The sequence below is a fragment of the Oculina patagonica genome, chromosome 14, assembly GCF_052425735.1.
Source record: "Oculina patagonica isolate OP01 chromosome 14, crgOcupat, whole genome shotgun sequence".
NCBI lineage: Eukaryota > Metazoa > Cnidaria > Anthozoa > Scleractinia > Oculinidae > Oculina > Oculina patagonica.
The window spans coordinates 18649125-18665177 of NC_135771.1; the positions used below are offsets into that span (position 1 = coordinate 18649125).

At 36.6% G+C, this 16053-nt stretch overlaps 1 protein-coding gene across 3 annotated transcripts in view; it reads left to right on the forward strand.

Moving 5' to 3' along the window:
- The window catches only part of LOC144638743 (uncharacterized), a 35894-nt gene extending 20453 nt beyond the window's left edge, over nucleotides 1-15441 (forward strand). Inside the window, exons 3-13 of one of the 3 annotated variants that reach the window (XM_078497990.1) lie at nucleotides 535-1180; nucleotides 3306-3466; nucleotides 8761-8900; nucleotides 9607-9828; nucleotides 10328-10480; nucleotides 10596-10709; nucleotides 11674-11859; nucleotides 11974-12169; nucleotides 12708-13022; nucleotides 13498-13611; nucleotides 14419-15441. In XM_078497990.1, the coding sequence (XP_078354116.1) occupies nucleotides 1023-1180; nucleotides 3306-3466; nucleotides 8761-8900; nucleotides 9607-9828; nucleotides 10328-10480; nucleotides 10596-10709; nucleotides 11674-11859; nucleotides 11974-12169; nucleotides 12708-13022; nucleotides 13498-13595 (1743 nt within the window). In that variant the 5' untranslated portion in view covers nucleotides 535-1022 and the 3' untranslated portion in view covers nucleotides 13596-13611; nucleotides 14419-15441. Of the gene's footprint in view, nucleotides 1-534; nucleotides 1181-3305; nucleotides 3467-5287; nucleotides 5570-5680; nucleotides 5827-8760; nucleotides 8901-9606; nucleotides 9829-10327; nucleotides 10481-10595; nucleotides 10710-11673; nucleotides 11860-11973; nucleotides 12170-12707; nucleotides 13023-13497; nucleotides 13612-14418 lie in introns of those variants that run through there. The other 2 variants (XM_078497991.1, XM_078497993.1) reach the window with 2 other exon arrangements.
- Nucleotides 15442-16053: the final 612 nt, after the last annotated feature.

Sequence of the window (16053 nt, forward strand, 5' to 3'; positions counted from 1 at the left end):
CTCCAAACGGCTTCAAGAAAGGGTGCTAATACATTTCTTAGTCTGGTTCGTGCCTTTATTCACATGATATCCTCAGGCATTAAACAATTTTTCATTGTATAAGCAACAGCCCATTGGCGGATGAGATATTTTTAAAAAAAACAGATTTTGGTTTAAAATATCTTCGATGGATAAGTCGGCTAAGCCATGAAATTTACTAAATTTCGCTTCCGGTCTGAACATTTTGCCGAGTTCATGGAGACTGGAGTGAGTGGTATCTTTTCAAATCTGAGGGAACGTTTCTGGATATTTGCGTTGTATCACCGAGTTTTCAAATAAATCTGCACTCATAGATATGTTATGGTTAGGTCAATTTTAGGTCGCGACAATTGCAGTGGCTGTCTGGAGTGCCCATCGGTCACGGAGAAAAAACGCCTCGATTTTTAAAAAAAAAAACAGTAGTGGGATTCAGTGTCTGATAAAAACGTAATACTAGTAATGACACTTTGCACTGTCTTTTTGGTGAAGAAACGTCCTGATCGATTTTTTTTTCAGTGAGCCTTCTATCAAGATAGATGACAGAAATGTCATTCATTACTGTCTATATACACGCCGACGCAATCCCGACCCCTCCGGCCTTGACAGGTCAAACATATCCCCTCCCTCCTTCTCTCGTGGGAATTGTCGCGACAGACGACAGCGTTCCGTTCACTTTGAGCATTCGTGTTTTGTGCCGCAAAGAGTGTGAATCTCTGGTTCTGGATTTAGGACAACAGCAACACGCATACAGATTTACACGTTGTTGTAACAAATACGAGGCTTTGTCATTATTTTATTTCTCGATCGTGAGTTGTCGACTGTTTTGTGACAATAGTGTTGCTGTGAACGCTGAAGCGACACCAACAACATTACTTCTGCGTGCGAAATCATTAACAATTTTTGGCATTCTTCAAGTGAGCGGGATAGATTCCAACACAATGCATTGATTGTGATAGAAGGATACCGAACGTTCGCGTTTAAAGGGACCGGAGGTCACCATCAACATGAATTCAAAGAAGGCAAAACGCAGCAAAGAGGAATCGTTGTTGATTTCATACAACTCGGCTGAAGATGGGAGAGCTGTCGATCGAAGCAGTGAATCGGATGAAACTGTTCCTCCGTTGGATTTGCCACCAACGCGGCTAAGACGCCCTAGAACAAGGTACTAACGCCTGGATCTACTTATTTTAATTGCATTAGATTCATAAAAACATCTTACACAGCTTGCTCTGTTGTTAAGTACACATCAAACTCAAGCGTAAGAGAAATTTTAGCAAGCTACTTTTGTTTTCGAACGCCAGATTTCTCCTTCGAATTTCATACTTAATTAGATTTTCTCATAGATTGAAATATACAAGTGACGGGTCAAATTGATAAAGTTTTTTTATTCTTTTCAATTCAGTGAGTTTATTAAGCTTAACCATGTCAGAAACGGACATGAAATTCACACTCAGTTGCGTTTACGTTTCAGGTCAATATAACAATGTAAACATACGCTCGAATGAGTTTCAAGTTTGAGATATACTAAATTTTATATACCGGTATATATATTTTTCATCATTATCGTATTTTTCAGTTTTAATTAAGGGCTCTGTTCATGCAATTTGCCTGACTAGTGTTTTGAAAACATTCACTAACATGTAATTGGATAGTAACCCAGAGCTAGTTTAATTTTTTTTTATTTTCAATAGCAACTAAATCAATAGGCATATTTTACCGGTATGTTCTCTCTTTTTGCTCAATTTTTGGTGCTGTATATGAATTCATTCACGGTTATTGCCGTTTCTGCCATCTCGAATTAAACCTTGGAAAAATGTAGGATCTAGAACATATATTTACCAACTGGAAGATCTTGATTATTTGGGTGTTGTGAAACTAAGAAAAAAAAATCTGAAAAATAATTGAAAAAACAGTGTTTATACCTTTGCTTTGAACATTGCTTCGGATTTTGGAGAAGTTAACATCTCATTGTTAGCTCTCCCAACTTAATGATTTCCGAGGCAAAATAGAACCCAGACAAAAAAGGTGTTATTGCGCATTTCTCCAACTGCGCTGAACTTATATATCTTGCAGACATTATAAGTTAGGCTCATGGTATTGTTGAAGCTCGTTATGGTTACCATAATTAATTCGCCTTTAGGGGTGTTTCCAGTCTAGACGATATTACACATCCAAATTACATTGCAGATGCTATAATTGAATTCAATCCATTTTTGCTACTGGTACATACATATTAAATAACATATTACATCATTGACTTATGACCAAAGCCCTAAGTGGGCATAGGGCCGGACATTCTCCTCAGCCATGCTGCACGGTCGCGGGCAGCCACCGCCGCCTCGTTCCACGAGCCGAAACCCAAAGCCGCTCTTTCTCTTTCGGCAGTTCTTTGCCAAGTCTCCCTCGGTCTGCCACGACTTCGCCTTCCCTCTGGGGCCCATGTTAATGCCGTCTTGGGATGTTTGCTTGGATCCATTCTGAGGATGTGGCCAATGAACTTCCAGCATCGCCGGAAGATTTGCTCACTGATGGTGCTGATGTTAGCTCGGTTTCGAATCTCCTCGTTTGATATTTTCATAGGCCAATAGATCTTCATAATCCTTCTGAGACTTTTATGCAGAAATACGTCCAGTTTGGTCGCCTCTCGTTTAGTCATACGCCAAGTTTCACATCCGTATAACAGGACAGATACAACATTGGACTTAAATCATTACATCATTACAAAAGCGAAAACATACAACATTTTGTGTCTTAGTTTTGCTGAACTGAATTTCCATGATTCCAAAAATTTTGTGAAATTGAAGGCCACAAACTAAAAAAGTTATCGCATATGTAAAATTTTAAACCCTGCTGTAAAACCTTTGATTAACTGTAATGTGCAGTTCTAGAAAATATTGGAAAAATTGCATTAATTATATATTTTTGAAAATCTTCCAAATCTCAAACTTTGAGCTGCTAGTTTCCTGTGAATTTTATAAAAAAAATAATAATTGTCAATTTGTATCAATATTATTAAATTCCAGAAAATATCCATACCCACCTCATGAAAGATCATTGGAAATCTAGAGGAGGTGGGGGGGGAGGGGGGGTCTCAAAAGCCAAATTTTTACAAGGAAAGTATGGGGCTTAACTGGAATTTCCAGAGGGGTGGGGGGTTAAACCAAGAATCTTTCCATGGGAGGGTTATGGATATTTTCTGGTGCAACACTTTTATAAAGCACTTTTTCTCTAAGATCCAAAAGTGCTATTCTTGCGCTATTAAATTATTCATTTCTGTTTTATACCAGGAAACTTCATGTCACTCCACAATCAAGGACATGCTGTTCGATATGGAATGCTCTTCAAGTAATTTTTGTTATATTCACTATTGGAACTATGATTTCCATGATGTGGTTTACAATCATTCTGAAAACATCACTGGAGTCGATGAAGAAACGAGTCACTTCATGTAAGTCAGCAATTCCTTCTGCCAATTTACGCAATGTTGCAAAAAAAAAATTCAGTTTCTCCCAGTTCCTGCAGCCTTAGGAATCCTGCTTCCTGTCCTCTCTTTTCCTACCTCCCATACCCCTCTTACCCACTATTCTCCGAGGATCTTGCCTTCAAGTCCCCCTCTACTAAGAATGAGGGAGAAATGCCCTATGTATGGCATTTCTAATAGTAGAGGTCTGGGTAAAGTCCCATTTCATATATTCTGCTCTTCACATAAAGAATGCTTGAGTACTGCAGCTCCCCTAGATAGCATTCTAGTCCATGGCATTTACACACCTGGGTGGAAGAAGCACTGTGAAAGTGTCTATCATTCTTGCCCAAGAACACAACACAATGACACTGGCCAGCATTACACCCAGACAGCTCAGTTTGTTGATCAAAACATGTGCACTTGCTGTTAAGCTACTGTGTCTTTCATAAAGGCAGATAAAGTGCAAAGCTTTTGATTTCGTATGGTTCTTTATGCTTTCATTTCATACTAAAAAGCACTGTGTTGGCTCCATATTATTGCATTTCCTTGAATAATAGCCAGGGCGATTATTTTATATTTGCACCAAAAGGAGGCAATTATTCCAAGGGAGGTGATTTACTGAGGGCCACATGTTTATTTGAGGGTCACTTGGAGGGTGAAAGTTTAAAGCAAATCTATGAAATCAAATAATTTTCCAATTTGGAGGAATGCTTGAGTACTGCAGCTCCCCTAGATAGTATTCTAGTCCATAGCATTTACACACCTGGGTGGAAGGAAGCACTGTGAAAGTGTCTATCATTCTTGCCCAAGAACACAACACAATGACACTGGCCAGCATTACACTCAGAGAGCTCAGTTTGGTGATCAAAACATGTGCACTTGCTGTTAAGCTACTGTGTCTTTCATAAAGGCAGATAAAGTGCAAAGCTTTTGATTTCGTATGGTTCTTTATGCTTTCATTTCATACTAAAAAGCACTGTGTTGGCTCCATATTATTGCATTTCCTTGAATAATAGCCAGGGCGATTATTTTATATTTTGCACCAAAAGGAGGCAATTATTCCAAGGGAGGTGATTTACTGAGGGCCACAGGTTTATTAGCTTTATAGCTATTAAGTGCTACCCTCTATAAATAAAGACGCTACTAATATTACTGCTTGCTAGAAGCCATGCCATAATCATAATCCCAGGGGGGGGGGGGGGTACTTATATAATGGCCTATACGGGGAGGCTCCGCCCAAAAAGGGTACCCTTTTCATGCTTCAGGTATATAAAAGGGTAATACTATGTATTTTACTTGAAATCCCCAGTACCCCACTGATGACGTCATAATTGGTATTTTGGATCGACAACACAATGGGTAATTTAATCATACAAAAATTTTGTTACGATCTTTAATTGATTTTTGGCCATTTTCTTCCAAAGGTCGCAGAGTCAAAGACCTGAAAACTGGTACGAGCCACCTTAAAAAAATAATTTTAAAATAAACAGACAACCTTAATCACTACATGGTATTGCCGAAACTGTATGGAATAGAGCAGTGTCTGCAGATTTGAAAAAAAATTTCTTAAAATATTACAGTCGATATTTGCAGAAATTATAAAAGGTTAGTTATTGCAAATGCAAGTTAGGAAATTAAATATGAGCTTAAATTCTAAATTTATATTTGCTTAGGGTAAGAGCCTTTATATTTGTAAACCTACTTATGTTTACAAAGAAAACATTCCAGAACAGCTTTCTGGTGAAAGGAAATGATTTCTATTGTTATCTGCTGGTGTTAGTACCCAATCCCTGCTCTGCTGCCTTAGTGTTATGTGTCATTTTGCATTCTGCATGAATTAATACCGAAGCTTTCAACGAGTGCACAAAACAAATTATTATTTTCCACGTTCCTGACCACTCGCTCTTTGTAAGAAACATGGAACTTGATGAAGTTTGGCATGACAAAGCGTAAACGTAAAATGAAGCTATCATCTAGGCGAAATGGCACCCTTGTGCCCGATGATGACGAATCGGACTCTGACCTTCAAGAATTCTCTCTTCCTAAGAAGAGAATTATCAAGCCTGGGAAGTCCACGTATGTTGCAAGGTTAGATTCTTCTTCGGCGCTTATTTCTGTAAGAGAGAAACTACCGTCTTCACGGAGAATATTTGTTGTATTTTTATCTCGTTCATTCTAATTCATTTTCGAACGTTTCAGACGGCGGTGTGGATGCTGTCGCGTTTGTGCTTCGGTTTTCCTCTCCGTGCTTCTCATAGCTTCCGTATTGTGCGTAGTTGTGTTGGGATGGTTCAGCTTAAGACTGAAACGTGATTTAGACTTCATGAGAAGAAGATTAAGCAAAGGTAAGCCTTGCTACTTTCAAAGCTGCGCGCTCGGGTGATTTATTTATTATCTTCTCGAGTTTATCAGAAGCGGTGCTTCAAAATCACAGTTTGAGTCTTACTTCTTTATTACATTTTAATATTTTGTTGGACGGGAAATTCGATTGTAATTGTGTTGTTCCGAAGCTTTTTACTGCAAAATCTTTGTACTGTTTTGTGATTTTTAAATGCGGGTTTAATTTTAAAATTTCCGCAATCCGCGAGATCCTAAAATAAAACGGCGCCACGGTTGAATGCTGTCAAGTACTACATGTTAGATTCACTATGCGAATTTTAATATCAAGACGTTACACGTTTTCCTGTAGCATTTTATCGTAAAAATCAACCTAGAAAAGTACAGGTTGCAGGCACTCCTTAATTATAATTTATAATTTTATGTTTCCTTTGGTTTGTAGATTGTATCAAAGTAAACGCTTCATGCTTCGCGATTCGTCCAGAACATTTCACGAAGCTACGTTGCGAGTTGCGGTTGTAGATCAGTGTCTTTGATCGAATGTTCTTCTACACAGGTCGCACATCAATTATTTAATATCAGTGAAAATGAAGAAATAATCAAATAAAACTAATATCGACCTTTACGGTGGAGTTCTGATATCGCTAAATTTAAAACAGCCTTGCTGTAGATAAGTTTGTAATATCAATGTTATGTCTCCGAAACTTTACACACGCGACACTGATATTTATGCAAGTGGCAATTTATACTAAATTTACATTGTGCCGAAGTCTGAAACACTCTTGAAGGCGTTCTGATTGTTTAGTAACAATACTTCAAGCGCTCTCTTGAAAAATAATATTATGTTCAACGCTGAATAGAGAAATAATAAAATTAATAATTCGATTTTGAAACTCAACATGTCGCATAAAAAAGTGCTACGTAGTTTGTTGTCAGATATCACGCTGATATTTTCATAGTGGGCATAGAAATTGGCAAACTTGTCAAATATTTCAATATTGTGCTCAATTCTTTACGTTTCTCCGATGCGGATAATTAGTTACGAAGCTTTCTCAATATTTATTCTCTCCTGCGGCTCAGAATGCCAAGTTATTGTCAGATCAGACGAGGTTCCCCTTATGAAAACATTTCTTTTTGGAAATTTAAGAAAGGAAGTCGGGAATTTTTGTGTGAATTCTGTCGCGAACATGGTCGTTTTGTTTACACGTAAGCTTCAAATCTGGCGTGCGTTGGTCTAAAGGATTTATGATATTGATTTTTTCCATTTCCTGTAGCAATATTGTCTAATGGTCACTCACACGCTTAATTTATTTTAAACTTTTAACTATTAACAGACTTAGCGATATGCGATAGAAACATAAAATTATTCATGAATAGTCTTGTTGTATCATGTGTTTTTTTTAATGCTTAGCTGGATCCTGGTTTAAATACATTTCGTAAGACATTACTTCAGAAATTATTTTCCTTCAAGCACCTGAAACAAAGAGAAGGTCACTGAAAGTAATATCGATGATTTATTTGTTTGTTTCCGGAAATAACATTTGATATTTCACAAGCATTCAACCTCATTGTGAGATTCTGTGTAATATTTAATATAGCAATGCCTTTCAACGATCATGCATAATTAATGACAGAATTATATGAACAAAGGGAAATTTTCAGATGCTGGGAATTTTCACGGTTTTGACTTTTCAAACTGCAGATGTTTAAATCTTATGTTATGTTGTATATTCGTGTCACTTATTTTTACTTCTTGGAAACAAAAAAATATTTTTAGTAGGAAGGGGGAAAGTTTTGATTCCATTAGTGGCAGATCATAATATTATCAATTTTTCCTATTTCTATCCTAGTTCTTTCTTTGAACAGGTGGCCAATTATAACGTGTCAAATACTAATGCCTTCTGTTCAAGTTTTTTATTGAAAATAATTATGTATAATTTGTACTCACCAAAAGCAGTTGACACTTGAGTGGGCAAGTGCTAATTTCCTTGTGTGATCTAATAAGATTTCTCTTTAAAGGGTTGTACATTAGAATTCTGCTGCCTTTCCCAAGCCTTTGGTACTTAATAAAACTATTATTACCTTGTAAAAAACAAGATTTGGGAGGCACAGTGGCCTAATGGTTGGGCTCCAGATCAAAAGGGTCAGATTTTAAGTCACTGTGTTGTGTTCATGGACAAGGCAATAAATCCTAACTGAACCTATCTCCATCACGAGCTATAAATTATGTCGCTGAACTTTTAGGTTAAACTAACAAAATGCTTTGGAGGTAACCTGCAGTTGACTAGCATCTCATCTAGGGGAGTGTAGTAATGCTTTTAGTCCCTTCATAATACATAAACTGAGATATGTTCCAACTTCATAGGCTAGTTGGCCCATGTGTAAGTAGATGTTTAAAACAAGCATGCAACCTTAGCATAATAATGTATGGTCCTTTTGCAGTGTAATGGTAAACTTTTAGAGCTGCCAAGGCCAGAAATGCCAGCTGGGCTTGTTGATGAGCCGGCTAAGTGTTTTCTTAGCTACATGCCTGATATGACTGCATTTTTGTCCAATACAGTCAGTTTCAGTGGTGTCTTAGCAGACACCACTGTAGAATAATGCTCAAGGCTTGCTGGCTGATTCCAGCCAAATTTGACTTCAATGCATGCCAGTAACTGAAAGTCTCTCTTAAAGGCGGACAGTTGGAGTTAGTCCCAAGGGTGTCGGCTTTAGAAGGAGTCTGTAAAGTCTAAGCACATGACAAGTAACATTTTGCACGCAAATCATATTCGAGATCAATGGTGGCACAACAAATTCTTTTATCCTCATTTTCGTTAAGAAAAATGTACAGTTAGTGATATTCTGGCTTGTGGCACATTTTATTTGAATAATTTAATGTGTTCATGAATGTTGTTCATTCTGTTAGAAAATAATTATGATATCCAATGTTGCCTTAACAGTGGAGTCATTTGATAGAAGCACTTCAAGAGAATATGAAAGCCTGAACAATGACTTGACTCAGAAGTATGACTCTTTAAAAACCAATAAAGAAAAGGTCATCAAAGAAGATGATGAACGATATAAATCAATTCTTAAGCAGGTGAGCCTTGAATCTGAAAGTATCTTGAATTAAGGAAATAAAAGTTATTCTTTGGAAGCACACTTTGTTTTTCCTTGAAATTAGAGTCAAAAATTCTGTGGTTGTATTCATAGCGCAATTGCACACACATTTTGGCAATGTATTTCCAATGCATTATGAGTACAAGAGTTTAGGGACTTTGAGCTTTATCATCTTGAAACTGTTTTTTTGTTTTTTTCAAGTTTTCAAATTTCAAACAAGAATAATACCCCAATTGTAGTTCCATAAATTATCCATACCTCCCCCATGGAAGGGATTTTTCCCAAGACCACCTTCTGGAAATTCCAATAAAGCTTCATACATTTTCTTAAAGGTTTTGGCCTTTGAGACCCCTCCCACCCCCCAGGAATTTCCAATCCATACTGTGGGGGAGTATGGACATTTTCTGGAACCACTTACACAATACACTTTAAATCGAGAAATTCAACAACTGACTGTCTCATAAACTGGCTTTCAATATGTGGCCCTCTCTAACTGTATAGCCCATTTGCACAAAAACCAGCTTGGCAAGGACATCAAAATTGTCCCATGTACACTGTTGTACCTTGTCCAACCTAATTCTTTCATTCTTTTTCAATTGTTAATTTATGCATACTCCCTGCATCTCAGCACACTGTATAGACAAAAGAAAAATTGACTGAGTAAGTTTGCTTTGTTTTGTCTTCAGATTGCTCATTTAAATACAACAGTAGATGACTTACTAAAGAAAGTCAAATTACCAGGAAGTACTAGCACAATAACTAAGGACATAGAATCATTAAAGAAAGGAATGGCTGATACAGGAGGTGACATAACAGAGATTAAAGACAAGATTAAACAGCTAACAAGTCTAGCCAGTCAACAGAATGGAAAGGTGGAGGAGTTGTCAAAAAATCTCTTCAATCTTTCAGTAAGTATTTGTTTAGTGGGGGATGCAGTGGTCTTGTGCTAAGAACACAGGACTCTACGTCAAGTTTCCCTGGTTTAAGAGCTGGCTGGGCCATGCAGGTCATAGAAATCCTGGAAAGTTATAAAATTTTCGAATTTCTTCCTGGCCTGGGAGTCCATGCCCCAAGGCCCCTCCCCTAAATCCACCTTTGGGTATTGACAAGCCTGTGATGGCTTAAGATCCTATCCAGGGGAGTAGCAATACTCAACATGAGAGTTGCTTCATGCTGCAAAAGACGTTTTGTGTGGTACTGATGGTCATGTTTGTTGAGCCTTTTATAAGGGGTGAAAATTAATGTGCTTTTTTCACCACTTAGGGAACCCCAATGCAAATTTTCAGGTGTTTCATATTGTGTTACCCATTAGGGTATGTGTTCAGAGGAAGCAACCAATGTACAGGAACTACCGTAGTTGTCAAGAAATGTTATTCTGTTTAATTTTTATCAATGTTATTTACGCAGGTGCAAGTGGCTCAAGTCATGGGAAAACCAACTCCAAAACCTCCCAAAAATACTGGGACGCCACCATTAATTTTACGGCTGCCAGTTAATGATGAAAAACAAAAGCTAGAAGATAAATCAATCATGAAGAATGTCACTGCACAAATTTCAGCTGTAAGTAGAAAATAATTAATTGTCATTTCCCATTGAGCATCTTTTAGGTAACCAGTGATTTTGGAAGATAATACTATCATAGGTCTTACACTTATTTTAATTTTTTTGTTGGTAGGAAGTTGCCAGGGTTATGGGAATTGTTACATCAGTGAACCACACCCTCTCCCATGACGTAGCAAGATTACGAGTTCTAATGAAAAGTTTGCTAAAAGAAGTGAAGAAGCATGTGGTGAGCAAAATTCTCTCTTTAAATGTTAGTTGCATGTTTATACAATGTAACATAAAAGAACTCTCCTTTACATTTAACAGTACATTACATTTTCTTACCTGCCAAGCAGTTTCTCATTCCACATAAGTTACATTAAATGGAACATCTATTTTTAAAGATGGTTAGTTTTGGTGTTATTTTTTTCAGCAGTGCATAGTGTTTATAAAAGAATAATGTAAAATCATAGCCACATAAACATAGAGGACTTTCTAAGTGTTATTTTCAAAGAAAATAAGCTACATGAATTTGGTTTCCACAATAATTAAATGTCATGTTCAGGGTACGTGGCCTAATGGTTAGCAGGCTTGACTCCGAGTCAAACAGCCCGGGTTCAAGCCCTGGCCGGGGCGCTGCTTTATGCTCTTGTGCAAGACACTTTACTCTCACAGTGCCTCTCTCCACACAGGTGTATAAATGGGTACAGGCAAATTTACTGCTGGGGGGACTGGCCTCTCATCCAAGAAGGAGTAAGCCTGGTTTTCACTAGCGACGCAAGCACAAGTGCAAGATAACAGCTCTTATTTCGCCAAGAAAACGGCTTAGACTCAAGCAAAGCACAAGTGCAATGCAGTTTTATGCTTGTGCTTGTGCTTGCGCTTGCGGCAAGCACAAGAACAAGGATCAAAATTTGTCCTTTTTGCATGATTGCTCTTATGCTTGCGCTTGTGCTTGTGTCGCTAGTGAATACCAGGCTTTAATGCTACGGAAACCGGGATAAGCTCCGGCTGTATGGACCACTTGGCTTGAACACAGACTTAACCTTTACAGGGTTTTGAAGTCCATCTCAATAATTATTGTCCAATTTTGACCATCCATATGCGTTAACTGGTGTGCAAATATGGATATAGTAAAGTGTTCATTATTAAGAAGTTTTACCCTGAGAAGAAACATACCTCTTACCAGTAGATTTTCTTTTGTCTATCAGGCAACAGTCGATGAATTACAAACGAAAGTGTCGCAGAGTTTGAAACCAAACCATAGCAGTGTAGTGTCCAGAGGGCATCTTGAAGCAGACAATATGGGCGTTTCAGAACAAGTCTTCAATTTGTCAGCCATTGTGACAAAGCTCACTGATGATGTGGAGCGACACTCCAAAAATCTTGCTGAACTGGTATGCTTGAACTTTGCAATGTGTATTAGTAGTTAAAAAGAAAAAAAATTGCATTCTACAGGTTTATTAGGAAAAGCAAAAAACAACTTTTCTGTGTTCAATTGTTCAATGCAGATGTTGGAAGTTGTACAGATCAACACAACTGTGTTCAATTATCAACATCAGGATGCTATACCAGAGAAACCAGCACCATGCAATTGCTCAGCAGAAGTGGGCAATCTATGGGAGCAGCTATCCAGTAACAAATTCAGCATAGAAGCAGTGCAGAAAGATCTTCAAGCACTACAGAAGCCAGTTACAACTCTGCCAAGTAAGGATTCAGTTATTAATTGCCTTGTTATAATATAGCTGAATAAGTCTTTTTGTAAGTTTGTGATTTTCACTTCAAAAGCACTGTTTGGAAAGAGTATAGACATTGTGGTTTAATTTTTTCTTTGGTTTAACAATTTTTAAACGAGTTTGATTTTAAGTTTCCTTATCTTATATTGATTATAATAATCTGAAGCAAAGGGAAATAATAGTTAACCTTGTTTGAAAAAATTTAAATCAAGGAAACATTTAAATCGCAATGTAGATGTAGAAATTTTGTACAGAAACATGCAAATCCCATTAAGACCACACATTTCTTAGTTTTACTTGTATTTGTTGAACACTCAATGACACTTCATGATAAAATCAGTCTGGTCTTACACAATGTACCTTGCTTGACTTTTAAAATAAAGTAAACATTAATGACATATTTTAATTACCAGAATTCCTTTGCAGATTAAGATTATGTATTAACAGAGCTAGAAAGAGCGATTTTAAATGGCTTTAAACCCTGAAATGTTTCATACCTTTATTCACAGAAAACAACACCTCAGTGGTTGAACCTACAGAAGCAAGCATTTCTGACAACAAGAAAAAGACTGAAAACCAGAGCTTAGCTGAAAGCATAGCAGCAGAAACTGATAAAGATATTGAACAAGATGAACTCCAAGCTGAAAATATTAAACCATCTCCTTCAACAGAAAGTAATGCCAGTGTCTCTGTGTTAGAAGTTGTTAAGGTTACAGAACCTCCTGTAACAGCCTCACCATCTGGGCATGTGAACTCATCACAACCATCAAATACAACTGCATCTCCTCAGGTCACATTAGTCGACTCCACAGTAAACAATCAAAGTTAGTTACCAATCTTTTTGTTTTCAGTTTTATTTTCATTTACTTTTATTTTGTTTCTGTCACAGTCTATTTTCAGACTATATACAACATAAAATTGATATATAGCAGTCAGCCCACTAAATCACCTCTGTGCACAATAATGTTTTTTTTTCTTTAAAGGCAATATTACTTTAACATGGTTTCAATGAATTTTATAAATACACAAGCGATTATTTCATCAGCTTCCTCTTACACTGCACATGTATTTTACAATATTTATAAGCTGCAAGTTATAAACTTGTCTCTACTTGGGCTCAAAGTTAGGCAACCCTATTTGGGTTGTCTGGCACCCTACTAATTTCTGCCCAAACCTGAAAAACATTGCTTGGGTGGTGCAAGTGTAACATGACAAGGCCTGGGTGATTGCCCAGAAAATAATAAAGTTGTTAAGATTGATATAATATTAATGAGCTGTCTGTTTCCACCTGGCATGTAGCTTCATCCACTGATCAGAAAGTCCAGGTTGTCAAGCTAGCAACACCAAGTTCAGAAGAGGAGATCGAACATAATCTAGAAGCTCAAGGCAATGACTGATGGATTTATAGTAAAGGTAATGTTTCTTAATGTAAAGTCCCACAGTCCCTTCTGTGGTGTACCTTTGTTGAAGCAAAGATGCCTTTACTCCAGTGGTATATGTTTAATACGGACACCAAAGGGACAAGTGTCCATGTTTAGTGGGTTCTCAGAATAAATGTCGCCAGTGCATGTTTTATCAAAACAAAGACTAAAGCACACAATTTAAAAGGAACAGAGCATATATTATGTGTTACTGTAACTGAAATTAAAACTGAAGAAACCTTGCGTTCATTCAAATAGTCAAATATCTCACTCTAAAATTAATGTTCTCTTCAGTTGTTTCAAATGCGACACCATTATTATTTAAAATAGTCTGTTAATTTAATAATGTCACATTAACCTGTAGAAAGCTCTTCTTTTCTATTTAAAAATATATGGTGCGTAGGTAGCCAGCATCCTTCCATAAAGTGAGGGTAACTTTTTATGAGAGCCGCAGCGTGTCACTTGGGTCGCAGAAAAGCAGGTTAATGTAAAAAAACGACCTTTTGTTTGGGACAAACAAAACTGCGTCCTGTAGTGTACTAAGCGGGTGTCCACAGGGCGGGGTTCCACTGTATTAATAAAGTAATCTCTGGGAGACATAGTGTCCTAAGTCATGCTTAAGAGTTAAACTTGAGAGCATACACATAGCTTGTTGAATTGTGCCTTAGCATTCAATCTCAGAAAAGTAGTATATGCCAATTATTTTACTTCCAGAGTTATTGCAGTTACATTTAAAAGCAGACTTCTGAAAATGTTCCAAATTTGTTAACACTTATGTGTTCTATTTATATTTTTACAGGTTGTGTTTGGATGCTACCTTGATATCAGAAGTTTAAAATTATAGTAATATAAGCAGTACCATCATGGTTTAATACCACATTCCAATTGTAAAATAGTCAAATGTTATTATTATGACATCATAATAAATTTTGAAAGGGTTTTATATGAATATCAAGAATTTATTAACATATTTGTGTAGATATTTAATACCAAATACAACATTAATAGGATAAATTTTTGGGATACATTTCTTGGATAAATTTCCATGTTCCCCAAATAAACACAGTATATTTTGATTTACCATTGTTGTGTTCTCATGACCATGTAGGAGAGTGTCCTACATAAATACTTTAGGGTTTCCCAATACCTAGATTGGAACTGAAGATTATTTGCTGGCATCTTGTAACATAAGGTAGCAAATCATCTGGTTCAAAAATGTGTAGCTACTATTTCTTGGATTGATGCAAGAAAAATATCTTTAAAGGACTGTGTGACGGCTGAGTTTGATGTATTTTATTTAGTTTTGCCAAATACTCGTTATGAAACTTCATGTAAGCGAAAAAGGTACTTCTATGGATCTAAATGACAAAACCATAGCTTCATTCCAAACAAAACTGTCTCTAGGGCGTTATAATAAAATGTTGCAAACAAACGAGATTAACTCTGAAAACTGTTCAGCCTAACAGTTTTTCAAAAACCTGTATGGTTCTCCGCTTTAATCTTCTTCAATGTTTTGTCCATCCGTACCTTCTTTTGTATTTTCTGTGATATTGAAATGTTCCTTCGCTGTTTTAAGTGGTTATTTTTATATTTCACTTAATTTAGTGGCCATAATTTTATGTCTGAATCTGGCTAAAATCCGTTACACAGTTCTTTTAATAACAATACTGTTATTGGTTCATGTATGTACATCACTTTTGTTCATCTTGTGGTCATATAAAGTTAATCTTTCAATAGAGTGGTTAACATGTCAAGCCTGATGCTGAATCCTCTCACTTGACAGGTGTAATCTTGTTTCCTACAATAAACAGTGTTTTCTATATATTCGCTATGATTTTCTGTGTTAACGTTTGCTTCAAATTGTTGTATAGAAGATAGTGCATTTCTTTCATCTCTATCCGTAAACTTGCAAAAAATAACTCCAATATTTCCACAATACTGAAAACAGGCTAGTTCATTGGCATTTATTTATAAACCAAACTGACCCAACCAACAGAATTTTGGTTTTGCTTCGTGTAATCCGTTGTAGTCGTTGAGTTTTGACCATCAGTGCACACTTGTCCCCCTGAAAGGTTTACAGAAAAAACCCGCAAGTAAATTAGATACCATTTTTATAAGAACCTATTTAGCCTAAAATTTGAAAACAGGTTCTTATTTTTTAAAATTGATTAAATTTGTTTACTTTTGGAAAAATATGATAAGTCAACGTTCTGGATCCTCTTTGGAGATATGTAACCTAGAAGCCTTATTACCCCAGATGCAATGTAATGCATCGAAATGCAAATTTTATACAAGTAAAAGGCCGAATACCACTAAAATCTCTATTTAACAACATTGAAATTTTTTCCTCAGAAATTAAGAACCTAATTAGCCTAAATTTGTGTAAGAACCTATTTAGGCTAATCTAAAAAAAACAATAGGTTCTTACTCGCGG